General features: G+C 43.4%; 1 protein-coding gene across 1 annotated transcript in view; it reads left to right on the top strand.

Annotated features, from left to right (window-relative positions):
• Positions 1–13899, top strand: part of AGBL1 (AGBL carboxypeptidase 1) — a 272244-nt gene that overhangs the window by 95513 nt on the left and 162832 nt on the right. The window contains exon 18 of the mRNA XM_048318195.1: positions 8526–8706. Coding sequence (XP_048174152.1) covers positions 8526–8706 — 181 coding nt within the window. The remainder of the gene's footprint in view (positions 1–8525; positions 8707–13899) is intronic.

The raw sequence follows: 13899 nt of genomic DNA, 5'->3' as shown, positions 1-13899 counted from the left end.
ACACAAGAGAACTTGTTTTCCTGTTAAACTTGGCTGTTATTCCCAGTGGTGAAAGAAACTCTGGCAGGTGCTCCATTTCCCATGCCCATTTTAGGGCTCACAGGCCCCATTGCAGGTTCTAAGTTCATCTTTGAGTGGACAAAATGTTGAGATCTTCACCCAACTTTTTACCATTCCTTTCATGCCTGGATTTCCCAGAAGGAGAATTTCCAGCAAAATAAGGGCTTCTCAACTGGATCCATGGAAGTTAGCAAAGAAAACAAATTTCTGTTGGGTTATTTCTGTCCCCAGGCACTGCAAGATTGTTGTGTACAAAATGACTTCTTGTGCTCTGGGCAATGTGGTTTTAATGTTAACTTCCACCTCTCCACAGGGGAGAGTTTTTAGTGTAACTCACTGATGTTCAGTCTAAATGTTCCTTTGTGGAGTTTCATCCCATTAACCCCGGATTCACCCGAGTTTGGCACTCTGAGCGATTCCTCTTGCGCTGCGCCTGCTCTGGAAGCGATGGCAGTGAAGGGCACGGGGTGTTGTTGTTCTAGGGGTAAAGGCTGTGTCCCTCACAGGCAGGAGATGGGGACTGAGGCATTAGTCACTGTGAGAAAACCATTTATTCCTGGAGTGTGTTCTGGGGGCATCCCCTCTGCCAGCAGCTCCTGCTCCACACTGTCCATCTGCTGCCCTTAAATTCTGCACAGAAGCTATTAGTGCCATCCACAGAGCAGGGGACATGGCCAGAGGGCAGCTCATGCCTCAGAGTTCACAGCTCGGTGATGCTCTGCCCTGTAGGTGCAAAGGCAGCTTGATCCCTTTAGGGATCAGATACTCAGAAGCCTCTCTGGCAGGGGATCTAACCAGAAAGTGCAGTTGTTTTCCCTACAGTGTTGAAATGTGCCTTGCAAATGAGAAAGACGAGCTGTGAGTGAGAAGTGTGTATGCAGAATGAAATGTAAAAGCAAGGGGTTGAAAATATTGTTGGTTTGGAGCTGAAGCCTTATTAAAGTCCTGCCCGTCCTATTTGGGCGAATTCTTTCTAAAGTATCGAATGTCACCAAAATCCCATTAAACTGTCACATAAATTATCAGGGTTTCCTTTTTCCATCACTGTGGATTACCCAGGGAGATATTTTTATGACAATGGAAGCTTTTTCAGTCTGCTCCTCCTGCCTGATTTCATTTCAGATGAAATCCTTCTCTCAGAAGAGCCCATGGATTTTATAGCTCTATGGATCTCTGCACTCTGCCCGTTACTGCAGATGTCCTTCAGGTCTCTGTGTACTTATCTCTTGCCTGCACCTTCTTTTAGGCATGGGACAGTTTAGGGCAATGTTCTGGTTCTTCTCTCAGGTCAGCATTGTTGTCTTTGTGCAAAAACCCTAGAAAATGAAAGTCACACATATGCCTAACTTGAAAACACTGCTTTTTCCTACTTGCCAGATCTCAGAAGTTTGCATCTCTGCAAGACAGTCTACATTTTTCCAATGCTGACTGAAAACACATGGATTGATGGCCTGGCCATGGCAATACAAAATACTTGAGTATCTGAAATTGCCTGCTGCCACAGAACAAATTAAAGCCATAATATGTGTGTTACAGAAGCAGGGGATGATAGATCCTTGCCTGCCTTCTGACAGATAATCTGGAGCTCCCAACATCAGCTACCTAGATCATGTGTTGGAGCTGATCTTAGTGGTTGCTGCTCACACCTTTCAAGGGATAGATACAAGCTGAGAAATGGTAATCTTAAGGGTAATAGAGGGGCTTTGGAAGATCATTACTAATGAGAGAAATCCCAGAAATCTTATTACTCCAATCTTGAAGTGGCAAGATTGCCACTAAATGAGCAGGTAAGACAGAATTTTCCATAAATAATTCTGATCTGTATGTGGGAATAAGCTCTAATGGTGTCAAACTATGATGATGAAATATTTCTGATTAGCCACTAATTAGTGGCTAATGATTAACATGGCTTAAAATGGCTAACATTAAGTAGTAAGCAGACACCTTGCATCAAAGAGAACACAGGAGCTGCCTTGTGGACTGGAATAGTAATTCCAGCAGCCCTCAGAATAGAGAGCTAATTCCAGAGGAATAAGGGGAATCATGGACCAAGTTTCTAAAGGAGCTAGCACAACTTATGTGGCTATAGGTCTGTGCTGACACTGTTCTGGGCACTGTAGTGGAGTTTCTTGGCACAGGACTTTATGAACAAGAACCCAGCAGGAGGGAGGGCAGTCAGGTCACCACAGGTTGGCTTTGTTGACAGTAACTTGTGTTTCTTTTTATGCAGCCTAGTCCCAGCGGACAGTGAGGACAGCTGATTGCAATCTCTTTTTATAGCAGCCTTTTGCAATTTAAAGGTTATTTCTCCTTCCTCTTTGTTCATCTTTTCTTTCTGGGTCTGAAGCCCACTTTCTCCAGTTTTTCTGCCTAAGACTTCTAAACACTTTATGATTTCCAATGACCTCTTCAGTTTTCATCAATTTTTTAACCTATGGTGGGCAGCAGTGGGCACAGCACTGCAGCTATTTGGTTTTGCTCACTGGGTTGAGCAGAGGGAAGTAACAGTGTTCCATGCCTTGGCTGTGAAGCTGCCTAGAGTGAGTCCCAGGAGAGCTGCCATTTTTGCAACTGCTTTGCATCACTATCTCATCTGCTGTAATCCCCTGATCCTAATCCTTCTTGGCAGTACTTCTTCCTAACCAGCTGTCCCCCATCTTGGTTTTATGCCCTTGGAATGTGGCTGAGGGGAGCAGAGATGGATGGCAGCAGTGAGCACAGGTGGGGGAGGCACACCCGGGCAGAGGAACTCCTCTGCTAGTGACAGCTCTGGGAGGAGGTAAATGCAGGTAACTTGCTTGGCAGCAGAGTAATAAGGTACCTGCATGGTTTCAGTTTTGAAGTCTGATGATATTCAAACAGCTCAGAGGGTGTGCAGAGTGACACTGGATATGCCAGTGAATGCTGAGTGGGTGTATGAACGCCTGGATGATGCAGTGGTTGGAAATTTCCGCTGGACTAATGCAGGTGCACACGCTTGGGATGTTAGTTATAAACTGAAACAATTTGAAAAAGGTTATAGTAGGCTTTCCATGGGTGTAAGTTCTGAAAATAAGGTTCAGTTGTTCCACAATCTTCCCCAAGAGGTATGCTTTGATTTGAAGTGGAATTAGTTCCTGTGAGTTTTCTTTGCCTTCAGTCATACTGAAGGTCCTGCTAAATAATTGTACTGGTTCCTGCTGCTTTAAGAGCTTGGGATTTTGGAACTTTCCCCAAAGCAGGCTTGACAACTTGCTTACCAATTTCCTGGAGCTCAAACCCAGCATTAGTAGGCTGTCAAGCTGAACTGAGGCTGAGCAGTCTGTACCCATATTCAGCTCCCTGATCATCTCTGATTCAGAGGTGAATGAATTCATAAAACATGTACACAAAAGAAGGTTGCCAAGCAACTTAGAGGCTGAAACTCCCCCACCAAGCTAGGAAGGTAGAGAACAGACTGCTGAGATGATTTGTAATGTTCACTTCTTTGCCATAGGTAACACTAATAATACATATAATATAGAAATATTTAAGAAAGGAAAACTCATTGATAACTCTGGAAAACAACAGCTGATCCTGCTAGACTGTATTTTGCCTCTGTATTAAGATGGGTCTTCTTTTGGAGCATTTAGCCAAAAGCAGGCACAGCAAGGAGAGAGCAATCTGGGGTGGGGGGGAGATGGGCAGGAAAGAATTATTCTGTCTTAAGGCAACCCAAAGTCTGACAACTAGTAGAAAAGTTTTAGGAGGAGAGAAAAGTATCTGACAGATTCTGCCTCAGATCATGCTCATTGTTTTCTGTGATCTCAGTATCTGATGCTTTTTATAAGTATACTATTATATATTCATTGTACACCACACCATATTCTCTCTGGCTTTGCATACCTATGCAGCCTTGGGCGTGATGCAGCTGTGACATGCATGGCAGAGCTATGTGATGGTCCTCCTCTTTGCCCATCATTTACTCACAGAATAGCCTGTAGTGGGCACAGCTAAGTTGGAAGGGAAAGTTTTGCTTTCTTGGGTTTTCTCTACTATATCCCAGGGTAAACTTGACCCTTTGATCTGTGTCATGTTCATGGTAGTCATGCTGTACTTAGATATAAAGGAGAAAAAGAAGCCTGTGTCTTAATGGCCCTGGGCTTGTGTAAAGGAAAGAGAGGAATGCAGAGGCACAGCCAGAAACTTTCAGCCCAAGACCCAGATCTAGGCTGAATTTTTCACATGCTGTGTATATAATTCCTTTTGACTCCTTAAAAAATCCTAGCCCTGTGTTATTTCAATGCCCTGTCCCTTTACAAATAGCATGGTTCAAACCTCAGCTTGAAATAATTTAGAACAGCAGCCCAGATCAGGGCATCTGGAACTGCTTTTCATTTCCTTTCTGTGCTCCCCTTGATGAGGGACACTGCTGTGTTAATGGGGTTTTGTTCTTTCCTTTCAGGCTTCTCATTCTGCAATTGATGTCATGATTAGTGACATCAAAGTCACTTCCTAGTGAACCTTGGTGATGACATGACTAGAGGAGGATCCTTAGAGGCAGGAGATTAAGCAGTAAGTTAGCACAACTGGAAGAACAAAGCTCTCATCTTCATGCATATATCCACAATCAAAAATGAGTGAAGAGAAGGAGAGATGGGAATTAGGTGATGCATTAGTAAAATTATTATTCAAAGGTTCTTTGCTCAAAGTTTTGCAAGAGGAATCAGTGGTTCTTTAATCTCCCACCTTGGGTATTGTTGATGCCATGTTATATTCTGGGCATGTTGAAATGTAGCACAGTGGAAGGAGGCATGATTTGTTGGATAAGGCTTTATGTACCATGAAAAGATTCCTCCGCTTTCCCTTTTTATTATTTACATTCCCAGAGAAGGTTATGTGTCGTGTGGGCTTTGCAGAGATAAATGGCTAACCTGAGCTTTCTGGCAGCTTCCTCAGAACTTGGAAGGGAGCTACTTAAGTGTTGGCCTGAGAATTCTGAAGACTTAAGCACAGTTCTGATCCTAGGAGGAGGTACATGAGGAACCTGAGGTTGAGAGTACTTAACACAAGTTTGGCAGGGCGTGGGAAGTTGTACCACAGGGCTCTGAAAGAGCAGAGAAGGGCAGCTGGGCACCAGTATAAACCAGTAAGCTGTACTGGGTAGTCCTGAAGTGGTCTGGTCATGACTGCAGTTATGGGGGTGTTGGAAGTCAGGAATGAAGTGAACCAGCTGAGCTGTGTGCAGAGATCTTGACTGGTGCTGCCAGTTGAGTGTGGAACATGGCTGGCCAGTGCTCTGTCTACTCCTTTCATGAGCTCTGCTAATAGCAGTTAGCACAATAATTCCAAAGTAACTGGATATGCTGTAAAACATAGGTTTGGGGGATTCCTGCTGTTTTCCAGGTGTTTCAAGGGTAGCAAGTTTTATGGGCATGTCATCAGCTCTTCGCTCTATTTGCTGCCTCATTAGTTTTCATGCTGGGAGCACTCTGGGGGAGCAGCATTTGGATGTGGGATTTGGTTGTGATGGCTCCTGTGAAGGGAACAGGCAGTTAACAAGCTCTGTGGTTTCCTTGCTTGTACAAACCTTCCTTATGACTCTCCTGTGGGTGGGATGTCAGAGCTGCGGATGTGCGTGGCAGGAGGGGATCTTTCAAAGGAGACTTTCACTGGAACAGAGAGATTTCCTTGGCTGGACCTGCAGGCTGTGGGGCCCTCCATTTTCACCCACAGGGAAACAGTGTAAGTCACCTCGGGTCTCTTTCCCTGCCCTCATGTTTCCTGGGGTTCAAGATCTGGAGACTCCAGGAGCTTTTCCAACACTGAGTCTAAGTAAGACAAGCTTGACTTTGATGAGCCTTGAGAGAAACAGCAGAACTCAGGTCTCTGCCAACTCCATGCTATTGCAATTAGCAGAATTATGGCAAATTGTCCTGGGTTTCTGACATGAGAAAGCCATTGTTTGGAGGTTGGTTTTTTTTTTTTTTTGGTTTTTTTTTTTTTTTTTTTTTTTGTTTTTATTTTATTTTATTTTTCTTATTTTGACTGAGGAATGAACCCCTCAATTAAGATGCTGAACTCTCTCCCAATATACAGAAGAGGTAAGAGTTGTTAAAGCTGTATTCATCAATTGCAAAAGAGAGCATGTTTTATTTTGCTCTGTGCTATTTACAGCTGTTGTCCATTAGAAGTCCTCAGGAGCCTCATTCCCAGCTATAACTGCACAGCCCCATAAGTTTAGCTCAGCAATGAGCCTGCAGAGCAGCACTAACTCATGGTGATGGGAGAAAGGAGAAAATGCTTGGAAATGGCAAAATGCAGCTGATGTCTTTGTGAACTCTAGCTTTTGTTTGTTGCTATTATAAAGCATTACTAAGGTAGATAGTAATGCACAATTAGCTGGAAAAGAATAGAACTAGTGTACTCTAATTTTGGGGGAAAAAATCAGAATGTCTGGTTCTTCAGGAGCTAAAGGAGTCTTTTGCAGTCCGTAAGTGCCTAAGGCACTTATGTACATGTTGATGAAAATGTACTAACCCCCCCTCCCCCCCCCCCCAGTATGGTGAGGTATAAGAATGATAAAAGCCTGATATGTGGGAAACAGAGTCCCAGTTGCTTTACTGGACCAGAACATGATTGCTCTGGATGAGCTCTTTGAGCTGGGAGTGCAATTCACTCTTCTAGTGCCCACCAACTGCTCAGGAGGGAGGTGTGGAGGGGAAATTATTTCCTAATCTGAGTGTGTCCCTGTATGATGTAACTAAATTGTGCTGTAATGTGTATACTGAACAGAACTGTGCAGAATATATAGTTAAGGAGAAAAATTAGTGCTTATTCCTTGTTTGAATGTGAAATGAGAAACTGCACTTGTATTCCCAGCTCTGACACAGCCTTTTCTTGGTCAGCTAAACAGCTCTTTAATACCATCTCTATTTTTGGGGACGGTGTTCTGCCTCCTGGTTTTACTATGATTAATTAATGATTTGTAAAGCATTTGGAAGCTGAAGGATGGCTTTGGGAGCTAAGGACAAGGGCTAAATTGCTAATTCAGCTTTTGTTTACAAGGGTATTCAGCTGATGCCTTTGGTTTTGCTTTCTGTCCTGTTGTCTCTCCCTGTCCTGTCAGTTGGGGCCCTTCAGTTCATGAAGGGAACAGAGGCTGAGCTCTGACGTTGTCTGATCGAGCAGGACAAACCTGCCCTGGCATGGCTGTGATGCCCTGACAGATAAAACTTTCCACTGAAGTAAATCTGTCAGGTTGACTTGTGATAGTGAATGCTCACAAAAGGATCATTTTAAGACAGATAATTGCTTTCTCCTTTCCTTTTATTTTCTGTGCCTGGCAGGTGTCTCCTTCTGCCTTCTCCTGTTTCCTTGGCCCATCCCTGAAGTGTGCTCAGCACAGATGGGATCTTCAAAGAATCTGCTGTCAAACTTGGTCTTTTCTAAGCATATGTATGCTGAGAGTTTTTGGAGGCTTGTAACTAGACCAAATGTGTTTAGTGGTTTTTCACAGGAACAGCAAATAACATATCTGATAACAAGGCAACTTTTGCTGTTAAGTTGCAAGTCTATTTTGAAATAGGTTCAGTAGAGATTATTGATGAACTGTTTAGTAAAAAATTGATTTTTTTTTTTTAAAGCAGCCCCCGAAACCTCTTCCCTACCCCAAATTGCCACAGCTTATGTTTCCATGCATGAAAGTAGTGCTAGAAACAGATGAACTCTTCTAGCTGCAACTTCTGAAAATCAGCCTTTCTAATCTGAGTAAGCATCTATATTACATAAAACTGAAAATGTCATTCCACCAAAAGAAACAACCTGCCTTAGCTATGTGCATTGTTTTTTCTACCTTTTGTTTTATGGTTGTGAAATAATGGCTAGGTTTGAGTGCTCAGCCTCTGCAGCTCTGGTGAACGTATTAGCGCAGTTTCCTTAATTATATCAGTTTAGTTCAATTAATTATGATTTTGACCCTACAACACATTATTTCCAGAGATCAGGCAGCTTGCATGTCCTTGGAGCCCTTATGGGTGGGCAAATCTGCTTAGACATTTAGAAAGTTCTGAATTGTTAATGGTGAAATACTGAAAGTGGAGCAGGACCTTAGAAAATGAAATAATTTCTTGCTGCCTTTTAAACCTTAGTGAAATTTAATGGGATCAAGCTTTCAATAATTGCTAGAAAGTATGGTAAAGCTCTTTGGAGAGGCAGTAACCTGTACCTGCAGAATGCTCTACAATGGAAAGTAAATATCTGTATGGTATCACAGAATAAACAAACAGAGGGATAGGGATGAAACAGGCTCTGTGCTGGTTCTGAGGTCCAAATCTGTGATCAATTAGCACCTTGAGAAAATATCTAGACTGTCTAGGGGGATGTGTTTTCCTCAGAATCCATTTTGGATTGTTATCTAAATTCAAAAGGAATAAAATCCACTTGCAAAGATATTATTCAAAGAAAAGCCCTGTTCAGTTTAGGGGTGTTTTTGCTTTGTTTTGCAGGCAATCGTCCTTACGTGTTCCTCACAGCCCGTGTTCACCCTGGTGAGAGCAATGCCAGCTGGGTGATGAAGGGGACCCTGGAGTTCCTCGTGAGCACTGATCCCATTGCTGAGCTGCTGAGGAAGTGCTTCATCTTCAAGATTGTGCCCATGCTTAATCCTGATGGAGTCATCAATGGCAAGTGAGTTGTGACGTGTGCTTGTTCTGGGGCTTGTCTGTGCACCCGGCAGGTCTCATCTTCAGTGTTGGTGCTGGGAGAATTTGCTTTGCCTCATGTTTTATTCATCCTGTTATCAGTTCTGTATGGAATATGTGACTCTGAGACATGGCCTGGTGTGCTGTCCTGCATCTGTCAGTGGCCTTAAGATCTCTCAATTGCCTGGAAGGAGTGTTAGTGGTGCTGGAGAAACAGGATCTTTATTGATAAATGGAGGTTATCAATAAGGCAGGGCAGATTACAGCTGCAAGGCAGATATGCTTTGCAAAAACTGGCTGTAATTAATGCTTTGTATAGACTGGTGGGAGGAGGATGAGTAAGGATTTCTTAATCTTCATAGAAATATTTCTGTATAGCGAAACTTCTTCCTTCTCCCACCTTCTTTTCAATCTTCTTTCCCACATGTTTCCTAAGAGATACTGAATCTGATCTTGGAAAAATATTGATTTCTTTTGCATTCTTTACCTTATACCCTCCCTATCCACCCACACTAACTTCCCTCTCCCTGTACATGACTGGAAAAGGTGAAACTTTGCTCCTAATATGCTGAGATGAAATCAATATTGCTGTGTGAAACCTTGAAGAGTGCACAAAGGTAAGGCAGGCTTGCGCTTTTTTTGGAAAATAAATCTCCTTCTCTTGCAGACAGTGGGATTTGTTCACTTTGGGTGTTCGTGGAGTGGCAGTGAGTTAGTAACTGTTGGTTCTGCCTGATGGAGGGGAAGGACATCATGATCACATCTCACCAGTGGGTGCTGACTTGTGTGTCTTGACCTGGTAATGGGGTCTTGCAGGGTTTGCCACAGCTGTGTCTCCTGGCTCATTGCAGTGGAACACAGGACAAATGTCAAAGCTGAAAGATGGGCTTAAACAAGCACTGGAACACAGCGAAGCATAGAGGACCTTTTCTTAAGCTATGTTCCCTCACCTCCTTTGGGGTTGGGCTGTGCAGATTGAGTGTTGCAGGAGCAGAAAAGCAATCTGAGCAATAGCTGCGTTGAGTTGGGTTTTAAACTTGGGTTTGGGGTGAGAGATTCACCAGGGAGCACCTTGGGTCTTTCTGACAGTCTCTAGTCTGTGAAGTCACAGCTTTTGGGCTGCTGAGCTCCCCAGGGCCTGGGTCTGCCAGAAGTCTGGGAGGACTGTTCAGAATAGATGGGTACTGCCCCATCTTGGTGCTTCTGTTGGCACCAAATACTTTCTTGATCCTCGCAGACAGAAGGAACAAGAAAAACAATTGTGGCTTCCGCCCCCTTATTTTCTTCCTCTCACTACACTTCGTTAAATTTTCCATCAGATGCAAGACTGGACGGAGTGCCCGAGCTTTTCCTCCAGCTGTCAGGAGTCAGTGTAGCAGAGAAGGGACCTTCAGGAGGGAGAATGTGGCTCTTGGTGACACCTGAATGAAGGGTATGGCCCAGGCCTGTGTCACACAGGAGGGTGTTTACTGTTCTGTGGTGCAGATGAGCTTGAACTCTAGTTAAATCTGGTGATGAATTAAAAGTTTAGTAAACCTCAAATGTGGGATGGGACCAGGGGAACAGGGACTTGGCCATGGTTCCTTTACTGATCATGAGGCATGGAGGGGGCAGTAATTCATTCCTTTATGCCTTAAATTAAAGACATCTCTCTTGTGAAGCCTCCTGTGGCCCACATACTCTTCTTGTTTCTTTATATGTCTGGTTTTTAGTAGCCTTGGTTCCTCCTATATTAAAAGAAATGTTTTTGTTCTGGGCCTCAGGTTTACTGGTAGTGTGTAAGAGCGTGTGTGGGTGTGTAAGCACTGCCACCTCCTTCCTCTTCCTTTACTTGCTTTTAATGTTTCCTTTTTCTTTTCATCTGCTTCCCTTTTCTCACTCTTCCCTCCTGTTGAATCAAGGCTTTTCATTCAAAAGAAATGGATGCATTTTATAAATTAATGAACCAATGAGTGGAGATGGGAGCTGGTGAGTCTTTTTTTGATAAAGGAAATGTGTTGGAAGCCTCATGATTTCTTTAAAGCTGTGGGGTAACCATAGTAGCAACCAGGTAGAGGAAGTCCTGATTTTTATTTTGGATTATACCCATGGACTATTCTTTATATGGTTTAAAAACATCCTGTTCCCTCCTGCACCTGCTCTCCCACAACACAGGCTGAGTAAGCTTTGCCTCTCCAAGGTAAGGCAGGTGAGATGCTGGGTTTTCTGTCTCTCCACTGATGTTCCCTCCCTTTAATTTACTCTGTTCCTTATTTACTCAGGGGCTTTGTTCATTACCTCCTCAAACCTATCAGAGAAAAGCTTCAGTTTTTTGACAATTAGTGAAATGAAGAGGGAGAAATGCCCTCTAAAATCCCTTCTAGAACAGTTTTCCTCTGCACACTCTCAAAAACTACAAAGGAAAAAAGGAGTGTGCTCCCACTTAACCTTTGGAACCTGGTCCTTTCTGTTTGGAAAGATGATCTTAAGAGGAGGAGAAGAAGCACATTTGTCTCTATACCCAAACACACTATTTGTATAAATGACCTTTTTCTCTCCTGTATTAATGCTTGCTCTCCTGAATTGGAGACATTGTGTTCTCTGGGCAATAAGAGGCAGAAAGGATCAGGGATTGGAAAAAAAAAAGCTAATGGCTGGTCTAAGGCGTCGGTTTATGATGCAGAACTGCATCCTCAAGGACTAAATCTTGAGGTGGTGTCACACAAAGCTGTACAACTGCAGACATCGCTCCTTCTCTTTATTGCTTGTCTGTGGTCAGAGGATTGAAAGGGAAGTTTAATTCTAAATTGGTGCCATGCACTCTGCAAACACACTCCAAAGGCTCTCTCCAGACTGGTTAACCTATGATGTGTGTGTTTCTCTAAGGATAGTGCAGAGATGTGAGAAGGCTGGGAAGGGAGTGGTTTTGAATTAATGCAATCTCTCTCTAGGAGAGAGGTGCTACAGGAGTGATGTGCTGCTCTTTGGCAGATGCTGTATGAGTCTGTCCCCACGTTTTTTTCAGAAGTTCTGCACCTAAATTGTCATTACCCTGCCAAAAGTAGTTGGTTAGGCATATGTGGAAGGCAAGGCATACTTGGAAAAAAAAGAACATTTTGTAAATTGGGAAAGACTCAACCATCACATACACTGGCTGTGCTCTGAGATGCACACTCTAAGGGGGCAGGTTCGTGTGCACTGGTGCTTTCCTGAAGACCTCAGAGATGACAAAGATGTAAGTTCTGTGAACATCTATCCTGGAATATTTGGTGGCTCTGGGAAGTGAATATGAAATGTGGGCTAATTTTCCTCAAGTGGAGCAGAAATTTTTACATCTCTTTGCTGCTTTGGTGCCTCAGGTGTTGCTTCTGTTGCCTTCCACTGAGAGGGCAGTGATGGATCTGAGAGCTTAGGGTAGCAAATGTGGCCAGTGCCTGCACAGCATGAGATAAAATATGAGCTGCAGTATTTCTTAGCTCTCATCTCTGAGAATTGTTCCTTGGTGGAGCCAGAAATGGTGTCTGGCCCTGCACCACACACTCGTCTGAGTTCCTCTCTGCTCTGGGAGGTGCCCCAGTTTCATCCAAGGCCCTTTGTGCCGTGCTGATGTGACAGCCCATCCTTGGCTCTCCTTCTGTGATAAACATCCCCCTGCAGACAGCTGCACCCCAGGACTCTCCCTTCTGACAGCACTTCCAGTGCAGGATTGTTTATTCCTTCCTTTATCAGCCAGAGCTGCTGGGCCCCCTGAGTTATTAGCTCTATTCACTCATTGTCAGTGTTTCCTCCTTCGTAAATATGCCCCCATATGTCTCTGCTCCTGAGGAATATGCTTTCTTTTCTATTTACTGCTTTTCCCAGGCCCCCACCTCCTCATCGCTCTCTCCACCCAATGGCCCAATAACAGCCAAGGAGATAAATAAACTACATAACTCTTCCCAGCTATTATTTTTTGTTGTTGTTGTTGTTGTTGCCCCTGCATGGTAATATATATAATAACAAGGAAACAAATCTTATTACTAAAGTAATTACAATAAATAAAAAGCTGAGAGGGGAGATGAAGGAAGGGTCTGTCAGGGGAGTGATTGCAGGAGGATTTTTTAAAATTTAATTTACTCGAGATGTTCTCTGCTACTTTGCTGATACCCTGCTGAGGGGGGCTGTGACTAATTAGCAGCCAGCTGTTGTTTTAACACCCTCACCTAATTTATAGTGTGCCTGAGCCTCTAAAACAGGAGCCTGTGTGATATCATTTTCTGTGGGACTCAGCACCAGCCTTGTCTCAGTGGTTGGCTTTATTGCTTGGTGCTTTTGTTTCTCAGACGCTGTACAGCTGAAATGTTGGGTGCTTTGCTACAATTCCTGTTGTCTTCAACATATCCCGTGTGCTTCCAGGAGTTTGAGCCAGAGAGGGAACACAATTTATTGCTTAGAACTGCTTGTGACAGTGTCCAGCCTAATAACTGACCAACACAACTGCTGCTTTTTGACTAAAAAGTGTGGCATGGACAGGATCTAAGTTGTTTTTTTTTTTTTTTTTTTTTTTTTAAATTCTGAGGCCTCATTCTCCTGTTCGCAGGTTTCTTATGGAAGCACCATATTGTTCTTGCTAATAGAATGGAGATTGCAGTATCATCTGTCTTCTAAATGGTCATGAAATCTAATTAGTTAATGGCCATATTAAAAACTGGAAGGATCCAGTGCATTTCATCAGTCTCCCAGTTGCCAATTGCCAAGGCATGTGCAGCCTCTGTAAGCTCAGTAAAGGTACCCAATTAGCTGTGTGTGTGTCCCTTTGCTCTTTTCTATACAATTAATGCTGGTGATGCAAGGTCACCTGGAGATTTTACTACAAAAGTCCCTGGGTGTGGGCTCAGTGATGTTACTGTCTTGGACTACTAAACACTTCAGCTTCTAGCCTTGGGAATTATTTCGGTTAGGTTCTACCTTGCATTTTCAAGTTAGCATGAATATTAGATATGAACAGGTTGTTCCACAGGCTCAGAAAGGAATCCCTTTGTTCTGCATTCATGTCTGTTTGCCTGACTGATGATGTGAGTTTGTAATCAGATATGTGCACTCCTTTGAAGACATTTCCAGGAGCCAGGAGACTGGTGTACAAAGCCAGCTTTTAGTAAAGTTAATGAGATGATTGAATTATATTATAATTCTTGTTAGCTTGATTGTGTGTCATTATCCC

This window comes from Corvus hawaiiensis, chromosome 13, assembly GCF_020740725.1.
Source record: "Corvus hawaiiensis isolate bCorHaw1 chromosome 13, bCorHaw1.pri.cur, whole genome shotgun sequence".
Classification (NCBI taxonomy): Eukaryota; Metazoa; Chordata; class Aves; order Passeriformes; family Corvidae; genus Corvus; species Corvus hawaiiensis.
Note: the sequence above shows the minus strand (reverse complement) of the source record. Positions and strands in the feature narration are given on the sequence as shown.